This window comes from Argopecten irradians, chromosome 5 (assembly GCF_041381155.1).
Source record: "Argopecten irradians isolate NY chromosome 5, Ai_NY, whole genome shotgun sequence".
NCBI lineage: Eukaryota > Metazoa > Mollusca > Bivalvia > Pectinida > Pectinidae > Argopecten > Argopecten irradians.
In genome coordinates, this window is record NC_091138.1 from 31,372,950 (window position 1) to 31,396,794 (window position 23,845).

The following is a 23,845-nucleotide window of genomic DNA, read 5'->3' on the forward strand; positions in this document are numbered from 1 at the left end:
ACTTTTCAAATTTTGAAGTTCTAAGTGTGCTTTAGCTGAAACTTGCCTGAAATGATCCTGACATGATCCCAGCAAGTGTTCATATCCAATATGTCTGCTAAGACCATCATCTTCAAAACGTATTTTACACTTCTCAAATTCTACTAGCGCAGTAAAGCTGAAATTTTCCAGAAACTTTTCTTATCCCACACACAATTTATGTCAAATAGCTATCTTTGATTCATAATAGGTTCAAATCAAGCACACCACCATATTATATTTATTTTATATTCCAACAAATAAACTAGTTCTACAATTTTAATGATATGAAGTACATGAAGTATGCAATATCTCAACGTGTAATCAATTACGTTCATGAATATTACTATACGTAAGATGAAATTAATGTTACACATACACAATACACTAAAACTACATTATAATCAAACATAGATCAAATCGCTCATTCTTACTTACTCTCATGCACACATAATTATCCTAATTAGCAACATATCTTATAACAACTAATAATATTGGCAAAAGGGGCAGACTCAGACCTCGAGTTAAGATTTGACCTTGTTCACCAGCTGGATGAGATTCTTATCTATGTTTCAAATATTTACAAGAAACTTGGTATTGACAAATTGAATTGCCTGTGGTGAACAGTTTAATCGTGATAACCCTGTAGAAAGGGGTCAGTCTTAGAATGCTTAAGTGTAAGTAAAGCACAATCAGTAGATAGAATCAAGTCACTGACGCACAGGTCTGAATCACAATCAAATCTTCTTTTCACTGTAAATTCACCGTAGCGCAAAAAACCAAAGAAAGCAATAGTACAGGCTGTTTCTAACATGAGGTCTGTAGGTTGTTTACGTAAGTATTCACACACTTGTTTCAAAACACTAAAGGTTACTGGATATCTAGTAATCGGTTTTCTAACTTGCATACGTTTAACTCCATTTAAAATAGCATGTAAACGTGGAAGCTCTGATGCGCTGGGATGAGAAATGTTCTTTTCTAAACAGCAGAAACGGATCCCGCACAAATACAGTTTAATGGTCGCATAAGAAAGATGTAACACACCGAAGCAATGTGCAACGAACCGTAGCAGCAGGTCTTCAGATACAGAGAACACATGAGAAGAGCACAAGGTCTGCACTATACCTGTCAACAACAAGAACCTCAGGTAGATGTTGAAACCTGTGGTATAAGTCTGTCTGGTGCTAGGCGCAATTGCTGCTGTCCACAAACTATTCACAACCGAGTCGAGCTCCAAATCACCTTGTCTGGTGGGGGGACCTGGCAGGGTAGAGGGCTGGCCTGGGGAGCTAGTCGATGGAACCTCTGATCTGTAACCGAGACAACAAATCAGCTATGAGGTTTAGTCGACCAGGTACATGCTTCGATAAGACAGTGAAATTGTTAGTAGCCGCACATAAAGTTAAGCGTCTAACAAGTGGCATGATGTGTTGGGCTTTTGACCGTCCCTTCTGAATTATCGACACTGTAGCTGTATTATCACATATAAAAAGTATATGTCGACCAACCCACATGTGACCCCATAGCATAGCAGACACTACGATGGGATACAGTTCTTTGAATGCAATGGAAATGTTACTGTTAAGAATTTTTTGCTCAAATATATTCTCGACAATCCCCATGGTTCCGAAAACCACTGTCCCTGAAAGTAACCACCATAGCCTAAGCTACCCGAAGCATCTGTATACAGTAGCATGTCGTCGGCAGCTGTTACTTCTGTATTGTAAAACACTGATAGACCATTCCAATGGGAGAGAAAATGAAGCCACGTCAAAAATATCCTCCCTACATTCATTGTTCAATTTGACATGATGATGAAGAGCTTGTACTTTAGTAGACAGTGTGATAAGATGCGATACAAAACTCCTCCCAGGCAAGACAACTCTGCTGGCGAAATTCAGATGTCCTAGTAATTGCAACAGTTCTCTCTTTGTACATGTAGATTTTTCAAGGAAAGATTGAAGAAACTGAGTAATTCTCTCCAATTTATCTTTAGGAAGTCTTGACTCCATCTTGTCAGAATCCAGCACAATCCCTAAATATTCCATGACAGTACTTGGGCAAGAAGTCTTATGTTTAGCTATGGGGATACCTAGACTGCTAAATAGTTCTAGTAGTTTATCCATATTTGTGTCACGTAATCCTGGTTGTTCGAAAGTAAAAAGTCATTCAGCTAATGTAAAATGTGTGTAATGCCGTAAACATGCTGAGCGATCCAACACACTGCCTGTGATAGATTGTCAAAAATCCTAGGGCTAGACCTGCATCCAAATGCTGGCTTGTTGTAAAAGTAATACATGCCATTCCAACGAATGCAAAACAAGTGCCATTGTGATGGTAAAATAGGGATAATTTTGAAAGCATCAGATATGTCGGTCTTGCACATTGTTGTACCTATCCCTAATTGTTGTATTATCTGTATGGCGTCATCGATTCTGACATATGAGAGCGAGCATGATTCTTTGTCAATGAGTTCATTTACACTAGGATGCTCACTGTTATTATATGGTGTTGACAAATCAACAATAAGACACGGCTTCCCAGAATACTTCCCGATAGCTACTCCTATTGGGCTGACTCTGTATTGTTCAAACGGGAGAGATGTAAAAGGGCCTTGTAAAAATCCTTTTGAAACTTCGGAGTGAATTAGTTTCTCTGTAATCTCTGCCTGTGTTAATGCCGACTGAAGATTATTACACACCTTAGTAGGGAGAGTTTCACACGCGACTAATGTGTCAAAACCATTTTCTAAACCTCCACACAGGTATTCAACAAACTTGCGATCGGGGTGTCTTTCAAGATCTTTCCTAAGCTGATAAACCTTCACCGGTGTAAAAACGTTTTTCTCCATTGCGTTTAGTCATTGATTTCCTGTATTATTGGTGTGTTGTTTCTGTGGAGCTGAGCCTGGACGACAAGAGTCGGCTCCATGACCTGGTGACTTGCACTTAGTGCAGATGTGAGCATAATGACAGGATTCTCCACGTGAACACCTATTTGAATTAAAGTTATTACACACTTCATTTCCATTTATTTTGACTTTCTGTCGGCCATACCGGTCTACTTCCTTCTGCTGCTGATTGTTACTATTTTGCTGAAAATGGTTTTGCTGCCATCTACCATTGAAAGGTGTGGTATGTGTAGTAACATTGCACAGCTGGCACACATTGGCATTAGTGTTACCCATGATCATGGCCAGTAGATTGTTGTCCTTGACTGACCAATCCACCTTGATGAGATTATCTCTTAATGAGGCTGCCGCCCTAGCCGAAAATTGACAATGATAGTCATAAAAACGCTGGCCGTATACGTTGGCAATCACGATTATATGAGCTTCGTATCTATCCAATTCATTCCTCCTGTTTGGGAATTTAGTACACATAGTTCTCTTATATTTACCAAAAGCCGTAACGAATTCTCCCAGGGTCAAAGATTTTGTCAATCGTGGGTCTTCGATCTCGTTGAAAGTAATGTTTACATTATCTCCTTCCACGTGTTTTTGGCACGTTTCGAAACGGGGAATTAATAGCGTCGCCAAATTCACGTCTTTCCCCTCCCAAATACGTTTTCTGATATTTTCTGGATTAATGTCAACATGGGAGATACATTCTGAGGGTACCCCGAATTCTGATATCGGTAAATGGTACCCACCTGATAGATTACCAGCAGGTCAGTTCCCTTGTGATTCCATCGCGGCATACGCCGCCTCCAGGTTGTTCTGTTGAACGGGCCTCGTAGCACTGTTCCTGTCTGCTAACATCGTGAGCATGGTTTGCTGCATGCTCATGACAGTCTGTTGTAACGTTTGAACAGTTGTCCCCATGCCCTGCATAACTGCCGTGGGCGCCGCCATGTTTGTTGTTGTTTGGCTGCGCGCATTAATCTGGCTAGGCGCTGAATCGGTGCTGCGGTCCGCATGTGCCTGTTCACTCTGTTGTTGTGGTTGTGATGTCGCCGCGCTCGAAGAAAGTTCTTGTTGTAAACTTTCACTGTTATGTTGAACACTACTATCAGACGAACTGTTCGACTGTCTAGACGTCGATCTTCTTGAAGCTGTAGTATTTGGAATATCTACGTTGCGATCTGTTGTTAAAGTAAGACGTGGTGAAGATGGAGCAGACTCTCGCCGTCTTCCTAACGTCTCCAAATAAAGTCCCTTCAGATTAGCTTTCGACATTGAAAGCGGTACAAAAATACCAAATTTGATCCTCAACTCATCTCTGAGTTTCTGTACTGTCCAGTTAGCTGGATTGAAACTATCCCACGGCTCATTCCTTTGTGATGATCGACTTCTTCATGCCGCCATGTTCGGCCGTAAGTTGACAAGGCCTCATGTAAACTCAACGTGTTGCACTTAACTCCGGGTACAAACGTTCAGAAAGGCACAGTGAATGTCAATGTCCTTACATAAAAGTTTTGGATGAATGGATAGTTGAATATTGTCCAAGAATATTATGAAATCACGAAACTCAAACACTCTGTAATGGCTACTGCTGCTGAAATTTGACCAACTGACCGTTCCTTATCTTATCCAATCATCGAGCAGTATCAAATGCCCCTGCTCTGTACATATAGGGTTGGCCCCGATACTGTATACTTTAATAGCCAACTCTTAAATACGATGCTCAATACTGTCAAATTAAGCGCAGTTTCTATAATTTGATAAAAATAGATGTGTATTATTTGATGAAATATAAACCTAGTTTATATACATAAACATTAATACATTTTTAACTTTGGTACAAATCCCTATTTCCAAATATCTATATTAGAAAAAAAAGTTAGTCATCAGAAAATTTTGACTTTTAACTAAAGCAGATCCTAACAACATCATGTTGGCAAAGTGTGTAGTTGACACTCTTTCTTAGGAATGTCTGTTGTTTTGACCATAGTATTAACACAACTCATAAATGATTTGCCTGCATGAGACAAAAGTTCATATTCCAATTAATCAATATCTAAAAGGGTTTTAGCCAAAGTTTTCGGTTGGGCATCATAAAGTGTACAAAGGGGATCCACAGTTATTGAATATAAGACTAAAACACACAAAATACTACAATTAATTTTATTGCTGTATTTTGGCATTGTATCGGTCACAGCTTAACAATACAACTTGGCTGCCAACAACAATTTTGGCTAGCCACAACAATACACAAAATTCAAATCAATATTCAACAAGAGCAAAATTCAAGTTACTTGACCAAACAAAGTCCATCAAGTGCACTAAGTACTTGACCCTGGGAGCAGTGGCCAAGTCCTAATGAAATATTAATAGCTAATGATGCAGATAGTCGAAATTGTTTGATGCAGAAAGGCAACTCTAACACTGAACAGCCGTACGGGTTATAATGCGATGTCTACCCGTTACACACAAAAATGTACATTTTTATACACAAAAATGTACATTCCACTTAAAGGGACAATTCAGTCTAAGAGAACATTAAAATTTGCACATATATCGAAAAAAATATAATTCTAATTCAAATCAGATCAGTCGGTTTTACTGTGATATGCCTGAAAAGCCCATGGTTGTGACATGTGTGTAGATGTTCAAACTCGCTTGTTGTCCACCATTACACATTGTGGTCGAACTTCTTGTATGCCGAACCCTGTCCCTTGCTCGTAGAGTAATGCAACTTTTGTCTAGAACTGCTCAAATCGCTCTGACAGTAGTGTGTTTACCTTATTAGGTGAATTGTCTTGCCTAAAAATCATTTTATCACCTTCTCAGTGGTTATGTAGCTTATATGTTTAACATGATTGACTTTGGCTCGGGTATGGGTACAGCGTCCATATTGTACCTGCTTAAGCGTGTTGATCAACGATTTGATATTTCAACGATATTAATAAAAATACTAAACAATGACGTGGAATTTGTCAATATTTTATATTATATGTTTCATAAGAAATGTAGAGCAATACATTTATGCCTTATTTTACTTCTTGGTTATGTAAAAGAATTAGCCTGAGTGAATTGTCCCTTTAATTAATATCCTATTCCAAACTTTACTCTTCAAACAATTAGACAGCAACCACAAGTCAGAACTGCACTTCACCACTCCGTACTTAAGTCTTCATACGTCAAGAATGTAACCACAAGTTGACCAAAACTGCAAAAGAAAGATAACCACAAGAGCAGCAAAACTTCCGCAATAAAAATTGGAGAGGACGGGAAGGAATACAGATTTTCTAAAATGATCCAAACTATTCCTCAAAATTTCAATGCAGACTTAAAAAGAATCTTATACTTAAACTAGACTCAATGGACAAAAGGGAGCAACTCTTACTTAAAAGTTATACAGTAATCAAATTATGAACCTAACTAATTTCAACTTCAATAACTCCATCTATTAATAAAAATAGATGGTAATATTTTTTAATCAATGCATACATGGAATGAGTCTTTCTTTTATCAAATGAAATTAAACATTATTCGAAGCAGAATTAGTGAGGCATATAATTTGTATGTTATTCTTGTGGCAAGTTTAAAAACAATCTATAATGATTTCCTCATTCTTTTCTTTATAGACTGAGGTTGCTAATGCTGTTCTTCGCCAAAATATGGACTCCATTTCGGTAGAAGAGTCTGTGTCTTGTTCTTCAGGTTTCCAAGCTATCGGCACTCAGTGTGGTAAGGTTTTTCCGGTCAAGAGTATATATTTCTATATTCAAATCCAGTTCTACATCAGCTGATAATTTTGAGGGGGAAAAGGTTTCATAAATTGATTCTAAGCTTCCCTATAAAAAAAAATTAGTTCAAGGAAAATACCGGTGTCATATAAAATGTTGACCCCCATTAAATATTGACCCGGGTCAACATTTTATGCATAAAATTTCTCTAGTTTTACCTATGGAATTAAGGTGCAACTTGTGTGGTGGAATAATCCAGACATGGTCCTGACCAAGTGTTGTACTTTTAGGGTTAATAAGAAATCTAATATGGCCTCAATATTTATTTCTCCATTCGATATAATTCTCAATTTATTTTCAGATCTGTACTATTAATTATGCTTAAGCGATAGCTCTATCAATTATAATAATAAAAACATTTCTCTATTTATAATTAATTCATCAAGGCCAATTCTATAAACACGATTAACAGTTTTATTCTCTCTATATTTAGTGCTATGGTCTCAATGCTAATACTGTGTTCATAATGAACAATTTCCCCTCTATTTATTTAGTGCAATGGTCTCAATGCTAATATTGTGTTCATAATGAACAATTTTCTCTCTATTTATTTAGTGCAATGGTCTCAATGCTAATACTGTGTTCATAATGAACAATTTTCTCTCTATTTATTTAGTGCAATGGTCTCAATGCTAATACTGTGTTCATAATGAACAATTTTCTCTCTATTTATTTAGTGCAATGGTCTCAATGCTAATACTGTGTTCATAATGAACAATTTCCTCTCCCTATATTTAGTACAATGGCCTTAGGCCAAGTCTATGATTATAATCAATATTTTTCCTTTCTCTTTTGCAGTTCAGTGCTCTCAGGGCCAGTACTATGACAGTAGCTCCAAGACTTGTATGCCTTGCGCGATGAACTATTATCAAGATGAAGTTGGAATGTCAACATGTAAACCATGTTCTGGCAATAACGTCACATTTGTTCAGGGCTCACCTGATGCTTCCTACTGTGTTGGTATGTTGTTGGTTTTTTTTAATTTGAATGATTTGTTTTCTAGTATACTCCTTAGTAAATGTTATGCTTATGGATGTGTCAGTTTAGGTTCAATATACACTGGAGTGCAAAACACGTTTGTTTGTATCAAATCAATCTAACTATTGGGTTGAACTTCTTAATGATGATATACAAAAATAAATATAAAAACATATAGTGACAAAGTGTCATAATGAACAATGTGTTTGCATTAATATGTAACTAATCTTGTGTTTTCTCCTTCAGACAATTGTACCGCTGGTAACTTTTATAATGATACGGCCGGCACCTGTCTTCCCTGTCCCAAAGATATGTACCAGGAGCATTATGGCAAAAACTACTGTAACTTCTGCCCGATCACCCAGATTACCACGACTACAGGAGCCAACTCATCAGCTCTGTGTAATGGTTAGTCCCTTTTCTCTTAGCTGCAAACTAACTTACTTCAAGTGTGATTGATTCAGGTTTAAGACCCTGTTTAAACTAGTGATTGTTGTTCCTATAAAGTGTCTCTGCATCCGTCCTAACCTTAGATATCATTGTTGACTGGTAAATTTTTGTGTTGTTTGTAAATTTTAGCAAAATATACGAAAAATGTACACGTCCATAGGAATAAGTACATATTTTTGTCACCAAATAACCATGCCATTGTGTCTACTTGTGTTTCTACCACTATAGGCGGTGTTATTCAACTCTCAGGACATTAATTAAATAAACGATGCAGCTGTTGATTAACAATTTGTTTATACCACACATGGTATAAACTCTGTACGCATTCTGATTGGCTGACACGGTGAACTTCTAGATTGAACTACTTATTTCTCAGTGTCACGTCATAATTGCCAATATCATCAATAATCAAATGACGTCATTATATGTTGTGATCGCCGCTTGCAGTCCAAAACTGCTGTTGGAAAGCATATGCGTGGTGGTCGTCGTGTCAAAATAAGTGACGTTTCATACGTGTTAAATTGACCTTTAGTATTAATAATACATCTTGATGGTGAAGAATTTTACTGATGAGTTTCGTAGATTTAACGTATATGAAACGAACTTGATCTTGATGGTAATGGCTTGATGATTATCGGGCAGGAAATAGACGATGCTGTGTCGTTCGATATATGCTTTTACATGTATACATGTAGTCCGACACTGAGTTTTATTTTCTGGAAGCAACTATAAAGATTTGAACTCAATAAGACTTTAAATGGATGAGTATTATTTAACCCTAAAGATGTTCCCAATTAGAAAAATTTGATATCAATTGCTTATTTATGAAGCGTTGACTTTTGAATTATAATTAGTGTCTTTTTGCTGATGGAGATATTACTACACCTTATTTGCATATTTCAGTAAATACATGTTACTGTATCCCCGCCGTATTCCTGTCGTATTTTCTAGCTATCGCCTAAAAATTAATATAATTGTGGTAGAAACAGGTCACACTATTCGTGGTGGTTGAATATTGAATTTATTCCACAGGCGTAAGTTATTTTTTTAAAGTTACAAATGACACTCACTAAAGCTTGTGTATTTTGTCACATTTAAAAAGTAACTCATTCGTGTGGAATAAATTCAATATTCAATAACCACTCATTGTGTAACCTCTATTTATAGCATATAGTAGGAGTGCTGGTTTGACCTGATTCTACTTTACATAGGCATATAACACATCAAGTCATTTTTTACCTTGTCAGACCAATGGCAGTTGTAGATTATAACATGTAGTTTGGCGATTTCCAGAAATCTATTTTTGGTTTGATTCTGCGGTCCCAATAGACAATTTATATCAACTAAGTTATGTTCAAGTACACCTAAGAAGTGATATATATTATATAGGCATACAAAAAATGCCTAGTTTAAACAGGGTCCGAAAAACCTTAAGAATCAAAATGTAATTTTAATTTACCAGGTAAATTATTATTGTAAGATAGTTTAAAATAATTATTCATTCTGAAGAGGCTCTTTATGTTCAGTGTTGTCCCTAGCCTATGTACATTATATCGTACAGTTTGAAAACAAAAGGAGGGCGAAAGTTTAATGAGTGGGTCATGTGTAAATACATGTATTGCATAGTTTGCTGTTAATTTACAAATTATCAAATTAGTCGTCATAAAAATGCCTCAAAATAAGTAGAACAATTTGGCTCTATTTTGCACAAAGAAATTGCTGTGAAAAAGTCGTTAGGCATGAAAGGCAAATTTAAGTCTTTGCGAACACAAATGGGGTATACACTATGAAGTTTATAACCAGAGCACTTTAAAGATGTGAAGGAGCGGTTATTGAGATATTATTTTCAAGTATGTTTTTTGTCACAACTGCTGCAACATATCATTGGCACAAGAGTTGTCCGTTCCTGAATTTGTTTGAGTAGACAAGCAGATGTGCACTTTGGTAATCAGTTTGATAGTTTAAAGATGAAAACTATAACATACATATTAGGTTTAATAATTAAGATAGAAGTAGAATTAATGGCCAATATCACAGACTATCAAATCTTTTTTTTTTTTAATTTTTTATTTTCGAACATTTTACACAGTATATATAAATGGACACTAACACACAAACACTTGCATATGCACTCATTCACAATACCTGGTACTTATAAACATCAAATTGTACGTTATGAGACATCCATAAAAACATACATTTACCATTAATAGCAAACCATAACGCACATATATGCATGCTCTCACTCTCTCTCTCTCTCTCTCTCTCACACACACATACACACACTCACATACATACATACAGACAGACAGACAGACAGACAAGACGGACAGACAGACAGACAGACATACTAAAGAAGAAAGATAAGAAGGAAGAAGAAAGAAGAGTGAGGAGGTACCGTTACACATACACTATATTATAGTTTAAATATATTATATTAAATAAAAAAATAAATAAATTGCTCTGAAGAATCGTGCTGATCGGCTATATAAACCGGTTAACCCTAACCAAAGATAAAAAGAATATTAAGGTAAGTTAGCAGTAGTAAAATACTAAGTGAAAGACTAGGGTAAAGGTATATACTTAAAGGTCCAATAAAGGTTTCCATTTCCTCCAGCCTATTTCAAATTGCCTTTTAATATGGTCACTTTGACTAAAAAACATATATTTTTGAACTAAAAAATTATCCTTAATTACATTAATAAGAGCATTGATATTTAAAGAGTTGCTAAGACATCTGGTTTTATAAATGTAATGTTTCATAATTATCAAAATTTCATTGTCAACAGAGCTACAATTTTGTAAAACTATTCCAAAAAGAAATGAATCTTTATTATATGCAAAAGGAATAAACAATAAATCTAATAAAGTTTCAAAATTTTGAAGCAGAGTTTGCACCTCTTTGCATTCCCATAGGCAATGTATAATTGTCTCCCTTTCTGTATTACATAAAGTACACATTGGACTAGGATTTATTCCTATCTTATGAAGGAAGGTATTAGTAACTAATATATGATGAATAATTCTGACTTGAAACCATATCAATTTGGAATTTTTTGTTACCTTAAATGGAAGAGTATATATTTTTTAACCACATTTCTGTATCAAAGTTAAAGCTCAAATTCCATTTTCTAGTACCTGTTGGAGTTGTTGATGGAGTTATGATAAACCTATAGAAGTCTTTCACACCCTTTTTGCTTTTAAAGAAAATTTCTAATAATTGTGGTATAAAAGGGTATGAAAGTTTCTCTGGTTTTATTTCGAGATTTCTTAAATAGCGCTTTATTGACAATATTAGTCCATGGTATTGTAAAAAATTAGTATCTATTCCAAATTTTTGTATAAATTCGTCAAAAGAAAGAAGAGTAAAATTGTCAGAATTTTTCATCAAATCATTTAAAATTAAAATACCTGACCTAAACCAATTCTTGATTTACTTCATTTACAAAAATGAATGCAAAAAAGGAACAATTGATATTATAACTGTTTACTATTATTAGTATGGAACGGTATAAAATGTTATAGCGTGACCAGAAGTTGTAGATCACTGTTTGCAAGACTGTTGCAGGTAATTCAAGTACATGTATTGTTATTTTTTAACAGATGACTGTTCACCAGGATATGAGAGAAGTCCGATTGACCAGCAATGTGTTAAATGTCCTAGGGGAACGTACCGTATCCCATTTGCTGAGAAGTGTATACCATGTTCCGCTGAATTTACCACTAAGGGCGAAGCTACTCCGGACGCTTCAGGCTGCGATATAAGTATGTGCATTTATCAATCTAGCCCGTAAACTCCTATATTTATTTTCCATCCATTTAAAATTCAATGAATGATAAAGAAAGTTATTGAGTGGATACAGCCATTTATCAACTAAAGGTCCGATCTTTTGAAATCTTATATTGACCTGGGATGACGTCACTATGCATAGTTTCTGAATTTTTCAATGGGTATCTTGCTTTATCATGGCGGGAAAAGGTAGTTTTAGCCAATCATGAGCTAGCAATACACACAACCATATAATAAGTTTTAAATTACCGTATTCGACCCAATAAGCGCCCATGTCCCTATAAGTGCCCTCCCCCTTTTTGAGGCCTCGATTTCAACTGTCCACGCATAAATAAAGACCAAAACTACAAAATACTGTCTAGATTTGCAATAATTTCGTCTTATTAGCACCTTTTCATTTTTTTCCCCAATTTTTTAAACCCCCTGGGCGCTTATTGGGTCAAATACGGTAGTAATAATAAGGGGATTGTTAACGTTATGGAGATATAACACAAAATCATATTATGAGTGTACTCTCAATAAACCTCTTTATGATGAGAGTGAAACTTTTGTGTTGTATTTCCATACCAATATAACACAAAAGTCTGATTGTTCTTGACTTAATGACTACACTGTGAACAATGCAAGAGCAATATTATTGTATCACTAAATCATATGACTTAATAATTAAGCTAATTCATAAATCAACAACTCTATTCAAACTCTGTACATAACCACCTGAAATGAAAGTCCAGTAATGTGTCAGATTAAGTTTTACTAGTAATGCATTAAATATATGTATATGGCAGTGATTGACACAGTGACTAGTCTTATAGTCAAATAGATTTTTCGTCTGACAGTTAACTCTCCCTATTCATTATTTTATTCTTTGCTCGTAATTTTTGTATGTATCATAGGTCAACTAACGTTTTGATCGCCATTGACAAGTAATATAAACAACCGACTATGTTAAGCATTGTATGAGATACAAAATATATTACAAAATATACTTAGATATTTTGAAAGCTTCAGCGTTAAAAACAAAACTCTTGTACGTGATTTCCTCTGTACATTTATTATCCAATACTCCACATGATCATGCTGATATGTTATCTGAAGAAGTTTCTTGATTGCTCTGAAAGACTTCGGTATTTAAATTCAAATAAATTTTTTTTTTTAAATATTTATTTTTTTATTTTTGAATACTTTTTATTTGTGTTTATTATATGGCTGTGTGTTTTGCTTGCTCCTGATTGGCTAAAACTACACTTTCCGAACTGCATTGTGACGTCATCCCAGGTTGATATAAGATTCCAGAACCCTCATATAGAAATCTTGCATTGTGACGTCGAGTAAAATGACGTCACAATCACTTCACAGGTTGATATAAGATTCTGATGGGCTCAGGTTGTACCCAAATATAGCGTAAAGGGAATTTCCGAATATAATGACGTCAGAATAATCAAACGTGACGTCATTAGTAAGCAAGATGACGGAAGGCGGCAGGTTTGCTACAGTCAATGAGGGAGAACTAAAACGGCTAATAGAAGAAAAAGATGCAAAGAACACAAGACGTGCAATGGAGACTGCGGTAAAAACTTTTCAGTCATACCTGAAAGAGAAAGATGAAAGCGAAGGCTTTGAGAAAATGTCTGCTGCCGATTTAGATAAACTTTTAGCCCAGTTTTTTGTGGAGGTGAGAATAATAAACGGTGAGCATTACAAAAAACATCACTGTTTGCGCTACGACATGAGCTAAATAGGTGATTGTCAATGCAATCTGACATGGATATTATTCACGGAGACGATTTTAGGAGACGATTTTAGTCATTCCAAGAATGTTTTCCAAGCTGCTGCAAAGGAACTGAAGTGCCAAGGAAAAGGTGAAATCGATCATCACCTACCGATTGAAGAAGAAGACATGAGAAAAATGTATGCCTATTTTGATCTTCACGATTATTTAAAGTTAAAAGAGAAAGTATTAGTAGACATGATGCTGTACTTTGGACGACGAGGACGGGAAAATATTCATCTGTTAAAAATATGACTTCGCAGCCAAGCAAGACGGCGACGGACAACTCTACATTTACATGAAAAAGGATGAACTGACTAAAAACCATCAAAAGGATGCCAATACAGCAGACGGACGGATGTATGCTGTTCCTGGTAAGTGAATGCCATAGACATAAAGTCTCCATTAATTTATATACAGTACAGTAGTCTACATGCGTATAATTTAGTCTATGCAGTGCGTATATAATAGACGAGATAAATTGATAACTATACTGTAGATACACGTATTCATCCAACTTACACTTGATCGCTATGTTTTACAAAATAAGATACATGTATACTATTTCGGTATAGCTTTATTACCAGAAATAATGTTATTTAACAGATGATCCGATTTGTCCAGTTAAGACATTTATGAAATATAAGCAACACCTAAACAGCAAATGTGACCGCTTATTCCAACGCCCAAGTAAAAAGGAAAACGCTTTGTCCTGGTACGACAACATGGCTCTTGGACACAACACCATTGGCAGCATGATGAAAAACATTTCAACAAAAGCTGGACATATAGCAACCATTCCTTGAGAGCTACTCTTGTACATCTTTTAGACAGTAAGAGTAATTTTGTGAGTAGGCATATTATGACTGTAACTGGACACCGCGCTGAATCTAGCCTGAAAAGCTATACTGGATACACGGAACCAAGTATGAAGCGGAAAATGTCAGACGCTATTTCAAGCACATTACGTGTTGAAACTGAGTCAAAGAAACCCAAATCTGATGCCTCTTCGCCCGATGTATCAAATATGGATTTGAGCGCCATATCATTCGAGCCATTATCCTCGTCTCAACTTGACAACTTGCTGAATGATTTACATACTGATGAAATTGAAAACGACGCAATCGATGAAATATTGAAAAACTTAGATGTGGAAAAATGTACCAGCAATTCTCAAAATCGCAATCTTAATATCAACATTGCAAAAACATTTGAGAATCAGATTCCCTTTCCGTGCTTCAACTTTTCAAGCTGCTCCAATATTACAGTCAACTATAACTTTAGCAAATAATTATTGAGAACATTACTGTCCAAAACAGTCAGTCTGTTAATATGTTTGTGTATACTTTTCATGACAAATGAGGATTAAAAATGAAGTTTATGCGTTGTTTGTCATTGTATTGAAAACATCTTGTACCAAAGTTGTGAAGTGCCGTACCTGCGTCATCGGCGAAAATAATTTTTCTGATGAACGTAAATATCAAGTAAATGCCATATAATAAAACGGTCATCGACCTGTTTCCGGCCTCGGGTTATATCACTTCCTCAGGTTGATAAACCACCATATCAACCTGGAAACAGGTCGATAATTGTATATTATTAACCCTTTATGACAATTGATTGGTATTTAGAGCTGTGTGAAGTACCTCAATGTTATGTTACTGGTGTATTTGTAGAGATTGTGAATAATGGGACCTTCTCTAACTTAGATGTTTTAACTCATTCACCCCTGAAATTTCATAATGGACTTAGTCTATTCTGTGATTTAGAAGAGCCTAAATGTGTCTTCAGGGGTGACTGAGTTGATAAGATATTTTGATTACTATTTGCAGGATCGTTAGAAATGGAACTTTCTCTTAAAAAGATGCTGTGTTTGTTATTTGTAGGAATTTGCTACAATGGAACTTTCCGGAATGCATCAAATGACTGTGAGGTTTGTCCGTATGGTTACTACCAGGACGAAGATCTCCAGGACGAGTGTAAGAAGTGTGGCGATTCCGAGTCCACGATGGACAAGGGATCCAATCATTCTTCACAGTGTATTTGTAAGTATTCGTTTCTGGAAACAAAATGTCTAGGATAAAACGTGTTGGAACTCTTCTTGTTCTAAAGGTGGAACATAACATCAATATATTGAATAAATTGTTATATTTTTATTATGCATCTTTATCATACATGTCAAGTTTCCCGCATTGGACTAAGACGCCCAAAATTGTGGTAAATATACAAACAAATTGAAAGTCTCTAGTTTGAAAAAAGTGAACAATGCAGGTCCCAAAATTTCTAAAAATACGCATTTGTGAGAAAATTTACGAAAATTTTAACCTTCGTATTAGTCTTTCATTCATATAACAATCATGTGATTTTAATTTTTGTTATAAGTAAAACATTGGTATTTTAGATAAATTGACTGATTAACAAACTTAGTACTGTAACAGTATTCCAACCAATGAATGTGTTATAAAAGTTGTGTTGATTAAGCAAATTTGTTGTTATATTGTATACATGGTATATTTTTCATTTTGAGAACGGTCACCAAACTTATTTAACCCTTGACAAGTTTGCCTCTAGGACATTAAATCTCGTTAACCAGGTTAATCACTACAGTATAAACTTTTAATTGTTGTTTTGAGGAAGTTGTTGGCTTTTAGCAGTGATGTGATACATGAAATACATCTAAATGTTTTCAGTCGTTTGTGAAGCCGGAAAATATGTAAGTGCACCAGGGCAATGTTTACCGTGTGACCGGGGCTACTACCACACAGGAGAGCATCCACAGATATTTCAGCCCTGTCAACAATGTCCCACAAACAAGACTACGGAGCTCTCTGGTTCAAATCATATGGACAACTGTAGCTTACGTAAGGCTTTGTTACCAAAATTGTAAAATGCGATGTAACAATGATTGGTTTATAATTGATGATCAGTTGATAACCCTTCCGATACAAGACAATGTAATAATCACTCACAATAACTATACTCTGTTCACCCATAAATGCAACAAAAGATATTTTCCTTTAGGTATTTTTCATTGTTTCATTTCTGGTGTAGTCACACTAATATCATGTCTACAAAATTCATTTTTAGCTCGCCTATGCGAAGAATAGGGGGAGCTAATGTGTCACCCCGGCGTCGGCGTCAGCGTTGGCGTCCCATTTCACGTTAAAGTTTTTGAGCAAGTTTCTGTTTCGTCAATTGTTTAAGTTTAAGTCATCATAAATGTTTATGATTTTATTTTCCTAATGTGTATGGATGCTGAACGTGATAATACAAACAATTTGGGGCCCTTTAGGGGTTTTTTGAGTCTGTTTATTTGTCATATTTCCATGTTAAAGTTTTTGAGCAAGTTTCTATTTTGTCTATTGTTTAAGCTTAAGTCATCATAAATGTTTATGATTTTATTTTCCTAATGTGTATGGATGCTGAACGTGATAATACAACCAATTTGGGGCCCTTTAGGGGTTTTTTGAGTGTTTATTTGTCATATTTCCATGTTAAAGTTTTTGAGCAAGTTTCTATTTTGTCTATTGTTTAAGCTTAAGTCATCATAAATGTTTATGATTTTATTTTCATAATGTGTATGGATGCTGAACGTGATAATACAACCAATTTGGGGCCCTTTAGGGGATTATTGAGTCTGTTAATTTGTCATATTTCCATGTTTAAATAGTAAATACTTGAACATCAATTTCTTCTGAATAGGCGAGCTTTGCTGTTCTCCAACAGCTCTTGTTTTCTAGTTTGTAGCCCTATTTCATGAGATGGTGGGCAAATCAAATCGCTTTTCGTCCATGGTCCCTGGTCCGTCCGTCGGACCGTTAGCAATTCTTGTTAATGCTATCCCTCAAAAAGTGCTAAAGGGATCTTTCTCAAATTTCATATGTAGGTTCCCCTAGGGCCCTAGTTTATGCATATTGTAATTTTGGACAAATCGGTCACCAAAATGGCTGCCTGGTGGCCATTTTGGATTTTGATAGTTAATGTTTGTTATCGCTATTTCTCCAAACATAATGAAGGGATCATTCTCAAATTTCATATGTAGGTTCCCCTAGAGCCCTAGTTGTGCATATTGCATTTTGGGACTGATCGGTTAACAGTATGATCAGTCAATTTTGATAGATGAAGTTTGTTACCACTATTTCTTAGAAAGTACTGCAAGGATCCCTCTCAAACTTTATATTTAGGCTCTCATTGGACCCTAGTTGTGCATTTTGCATTTAGGGACTGATTGGTCAACAAGATGGCCGACAGGCTGCCATCTTGGATTTTTATAGTTGAAGTTTGAAAAGTAGAGGAAAGATCCATCTGACAATTGTCAGACATAAACAATCTTTGGTGGGTGCCAAGATCCCTCTGGGATCTCTTGTATTTGTTTTTTTTTTGGTTTATCAATCAGGTACTGTATTACCTATGCATAAATAATTTGAAGCTCTCTTAGACTATTGAAAACATTCCTGAAAGATGCTCCATTGGCAACAGAGCATAAACAGTATTATCATCTAGACAATACTTAATTGGGTTTTATCATGTATATACATGTCTAATTAACACAAAATACTTAAGTATAAAAAAATTCTTTTGCTTTTTTTTTTTTTTGGCAATACTTACCCGTTCCATATAGGGCACAGTGCCATGGACTGTTTTCGGTATGCAATTAATTATTTCAAAATGATAAGCTTTCCGATGATGGCAAGGTGTAAAGTGAGTAACTTTTATTACTGAATAAAAATACAAATTCGTCTGCTCCTGTTTTTAATACATAACATTTACCATTCATCGGCGATTTAACATCTTGAAATATAACATGATATTATTATCTGAACATTTCTATTCAAATATGCATTCATTTGGATTATTCTATGTGGATAGAAATGCCGACCAGCAGTCATCATGAGCATCATCATTTATACTTATATACATAATTTGTTGGATTTATTCAATAAACTAATCAAATTAAAGTTGATAACCTTGATTTTATCAGCCATCTGTGACAAAGGTCAGGAGATCAACAGTACAAGTGATGGATGTATGGACTGTCCCTACAACACATTCCAGGATAAGTACATGCCGACGTCCACTCAGACTTGTGCAAGCTGTGGTGGCAATAGGGCTACTGTGAACATGAAATCCACAAGTTTTGACGACTGTCTCTGTAAGTGCAATACACTAAGATAGAAATTAAAGCATGCTGTATAGATGACAATTTTTGCAGGGAGGATATTTTGCTTTTTCATGGGACATCAATGTGCTAGTCAAAAATTGATCCATGAAGTATTTGTACTTTTGTAATTGGAAATTAATTATCATTCTATTGTAATATGAAACAATGTGTAATGAAATGGTGAAGTTTAATTCATTGAAATTGAATTTTCTAATGTTTAATGAAATGGTGAAGTTTAATTCATTGAAATTGAATTTTCTCGTTATGAGTAAAAGTAGGCAACCATCAATCTGTACAAAAACATTGGATAGTATATTGTAAATAATGAATGAAACATCAAGGTTCAGTAATGACGTCAAATCATCAATGTCCTTTTGGAATGGCTGTTAGTTTTCACCAAGACGACAAAAATAAAACTTGTATCAAGTACAGTCAAACCTGCTCTAACAACCACCTGTATATAATGACCGCCTGTCTATAACGACCGGTTTTTAGACTCCCCAAACATTTTTACTATATAATGGCAATGCATAACGACCACCTATCTAATATGGCTAACGACCGGTCATTTTAGCCGCAACCAGTTGCTGAGATCAACTTTTCAAGTGCCGAGTACAGTGTGTGTGTAGTAACGTCCCTTTGACCTACTTCCAGTAATTAACTCCCTTAGTAAGCAAATGGCAGCAATTACTGAAGCTGTGAGTTGTTTATGTAGGGCTGTATGGTTTATAACCTAGCGGTCGTAACATTTGAGATACAAATATGGTTGCCGACTTGAGGATGGAAGTTTTGTAACATGTATTAAAATTGATTTGGTTTGAATAAATGATCTTGGTTTTCTAAGATGATAAAGGAATAAAAAATGATGAGTTTATCAAAATAAATGTTTTTTGCATTCATTGCATTCAATGTTGAAAGCTTTGGATTTGAAGATGCACAGTACAAAAAGGGACACCCTTATGAACTTCACTGAGTATACATGGGTCAGATGTTAGGAATTAACATGAAATATTTATGGGTACTTTCCCTTGGAACTTTCAAATTATTCCATCGATGAAAATATTCAGCGTTTGTAGCGTCGATTCCAGTTGTATGTTGATAACATCTAATGAGTGACTTGATAAACTTTACAGTGTATTGTCCGGAAGCTGGTACATATGATATTGGAGAAGGAGTTTGTGAAAGTTGTCCTCGCGGAACTTATCGATCGATGGATGACCATAGCACAGCTTTTTCACCCTGTATGAACTGTAGTAGTGGTTGGACAACTGAGGGTGAACACAACATCGGAGACTTCAACTGTTCCATAGGTATACTTAATAATTGTTTAATAGTTTTTTGTAAAGTTACATGTGCCATATTTTACATACTCACAAATCAAGAAGAGCTTTTAATATGTTATTCATCACCAAAATTTACCAACTTTTTTGAAAATTACAGTACTTTCAATATGTCAGTTTTAATTTTACATGTACAAATAGGAGCTGAAAATGATTTTTGGCAATACTGCCAAAAATCATTATATTTACGACAAAAATGACGTGAAATGGGTCAGACCATGAAGCCAAATTGTGGTCTGCAATTTCATTACACATTTTTACAGTGTTATTAGTAACTGTAAAGTGATTTCTGCAGATATGTTTCTATATAAAGATACTTAAAAAATAAAAAACATAATTTTACAGTACATAATTTCTGTGTTGTAACTAAAATTCATATTCATCTGAAGCCATTTGAATGATTTTCACAGCTTAATTCACCAAACCTTATGATTTTGAATAGGTTACCGAAGAAAAAATAGCATGTCAAAATTTCGTCCAGTTACAGCACATATAACTTTAATATCTGATGCTCAACATATTAAGATAAACATTTGAATAGATTTAATTTTCCCAACTTAGTGACATCCTCTCCCAAGTACATAATATAAATATATATACATAATGGACAGCAGTGAATACAATATACAAGTATCTACATGTCGGTATATGAACTAACAATTTCTATATAAGAAAGTAGGAGAAAAAGGGAAAGATGGAAGAGTATTGGTGAGGAGAAATAGTCATTTGTTGTGGACAAATACTTTTTTATATACTTAGAAATATTTGCAAAAGTGAAAATTTGTAAATGGTTATTGACTGACTATAAAACATCGATCGATACTTCCTTAAAACGTTGTCCATTATACACATTCCATAGAAAACATTACACTGTAGATCCACTCAAAGCCATTTCTTTCCATATATAAGGATGCCATCTGCTACAAATACATTTTGTGGTATTCATAAACAACAGGCTTAGCTCAAGTTATCAACAACTCATATCTGTATAAAATCATAGAAGACACTTGTTATGTGCTTCAATTCTTCCATAGTGATGTCTGGCTAGAGTCCTATACCATTGTTATGTGCTTCAATTCTTCCATAGTCTGTGATGTCTGGCTAGAGTCCTATACCATTGTCATTTTTGTGGTCTATATTGATGTGATGGTTTTGTTCTGTTTTTCAATTTTTCAATATTTTCAAATATAAATATGGTATATAACATACTTTTATCAAATAATCTGCCCAATATCCTATGAATGCGCCCATGTAATTTTTTGGCATATGTCACTAGTGTTATATAAGCTGGAGTACCTGTCATTGGATGGGAATTCATTATGATGCCATGGCTTGGCATCATTAAATGATAGCGCCCTCGATTTGATTTCTGCCTCACATTTTGACCTTGATTTTTTTTAAAATATTCAAAAGATAGGTTTTGTAGTTGTGTAATTAAAAATATTAACGTAAATTCCATAAAAGATTTTATGAAATCGTCTCAAAGTTTTGATTTTTGCTCACCACAGCTCGCAAAAATAACTTTTAAGACTTGGGTCATAAAATCCCACCGCCACCTGAAATGAAAATCCTATATAAATTCCACTGATTATTCTTATAAATACTTTGATATTTACACGAAAATGTTTCTTTCCAGAAATTTGCTCTAAAGGACAAGAACTAAACAGCAGTGGGTACTGTGTAGACTGTCCATACGATACTTATCAGGATGTTGTGATGCCGACATCTGCAGACCGATGTAAACCCTGTCTATCGAATGAAGCTACCGTTAACATGAGTTCAACAGATTCAACTGACTGTAAACGTAAGTAAATTCCTGGTTTTCTCCCTCGGGAATGTTGATATTCTTTAAAGGTATTCTCTTCTGTCACTACCAGAATTATCCATGGGTGGACTCTTCTTTAAAAAATAACATCAGAATTACTTAAAATATTTATTTTGTCCCAACTAAGTTTTTTTTTTTCCTTTGTTAAGGACGCTTAAGTCTAATGCTAGGTTAATTTGGAGTTTTGACATTGTCTTCCATGACTGAGATTTAACAATGTTTCACTGTAGAATGAAAATGGGGATAGTGGTGTATAAAAATTGATATGGGTCGTCGAAAGGTTCCGCTGTAAGAGAAGATTGGGAACGGTCATCAAAAGGTTTCAGCGTATGGAGAACATTTAGATGAATGTATTAATCAAAGTATTCTGTCTTTGCATATTACAGAGTTAGCTCCCTTACGGGTAGGTATCGATTGTTACGTCATTATTTTTTTAGCACAATTCAAGTCACTTTCTCCGAAAATTATGACGTTATGCTTGCAAATTCACTACGTCACAATCAATACCTAGCCGCAAGGGCAGATAACTCTGTAATATGCAAATACAGAATTAGTCATGCTGTGTATACACTGGTTGAACATAGAATTGTCATTCAATTCAGACATCTGAAATGAGATTTTACATATTACTTATAATCAGATGGTCATTATGCATATTTCAACCAATATATGTTCTCTTTCATTTCATTTATTTTTTATTTTTTAGCATATTGTACACAACCTGGCACAGAGTTTGATAGTGATGGCAATTGTGTGGCCTGTCCAAGAGGGACGTACCGATCTATTGACGACCGTACAAAGTACTTTACGTCATGTACTAATTGTACTACTGGTAGGACTACAGAAACAGATGGCAGCATCTCTGATTTGAACTGTTCTATAGGTAAGTATCATCTGTTTTAGATCGCTCCTTCTGGTTTGATCTGAAATCTGAATAAAAAAAAAATCATTCATTTTTTTCAGTTCAGACATTCTTAACATAAAAAGTATATCACCAGGTTCATTTTTCTTTCAAGGTTACTATAAGATATGCATTGATAATGAGTAAAATTTTCAGATTCAAGGAAAATGACTCTTGCTGTAAGAAGATATAATAAAACAAAACACAGATGAAATGGCGGAATGATTAATAAAATCTAACTTGGGTTTTCTTCGGATATTGAAGGCATATAATGAGGTTGACTTGTAGCTATGAGATTGACTTGTAGCTATGAGATTGACTTGTAGCTAATAGCTTCCTAGGTCAGGTTAAACTATCTCATAAGGGTTGATGTATCTATTAAACATGCTCTTATTTAATATTTCTCGCTAATTTAAGCAAGTTTTGGGAACCGAAAAGCTATTTAGAAAGCAATTTAGCTGCTGGGAAATCAACAATATACCCTTAGATAGAAAAAAACAACTTACCACTACCATGACTAGGTTGTCCTCCTTATTTATATACGACAATGGATATTGTAGATGAGTGTTCTGCTGGATATGTTGTGACCTCCAGCGGAACTTGTGAAGCATGTCCTACGGACACTTACCAACCAATGATGTATCCAAATTCTGATGTGAAGTGTACAGCCTGCGGCACAGGAAAGGCAACGCTGGAAAATGCCCAAGTCTCTGCCAGCAGTTGTGTCCGTATGTATTTGAAATGTATCTGTTTTTATCAGTAGGTGCCATTGGCTTCTTAATTTGTGATGCCTGTAAGGAAATTATAAATTGAAGACCATATAATGGGATATATTTAATCTTGTCAAGATTTTATCAATGAAGTATTTATAAATATGTGAAATATAATACATGTATATACCCTTGAGACAAATAGCAAAAT

The 23,845-nt window shown here is 35.1% G+C and overlaps 1 protein-coding gene and 1 pseudogene across 1 annotated transcript in view; one reads left to right on the forward strand and one right to left on the reverse strand.

Annotated features, from left to right (window-relative positions):
• LOC138323520 (uncharacterized) overlaps positions 1–23,845 on the forward strand; it is a 119,753-nt gene that overhangs the window by 68,698 nt on the left and 27,210 nt on the right. The window contains 11 exon segments of the mRNA XM_069268176.1: positions 6,547–6,649; positions 7,507–7,668; positions 7,933–8,094; positions 11,740–11,901; positions 15,584–15,742; positions 16,388–16,558; positions 18,679–18,849; positions 19,992–20,168; positions 21,835–22,002; positions 22,730–22,906; positions 23,485–23,652. Of these exon segments, the coding sequence (XP_069124277.1) occupies positions 6,547–6,649; positions 7,507–7,668; positions 7,933–8,094; positions 11,740–11,901; positions 15,584–15,742; positions 16,388–16,558; positions 18,679–18,849; positions 19,992–20,168; positions 21,835–22,002; positions 22,730–22,906; positions 23,485–23,652 (1,780 nt within the window).
• Positions 478–2,869, reverse strand: LOC138324170 (uncharacterized; annotated as a pseudogene).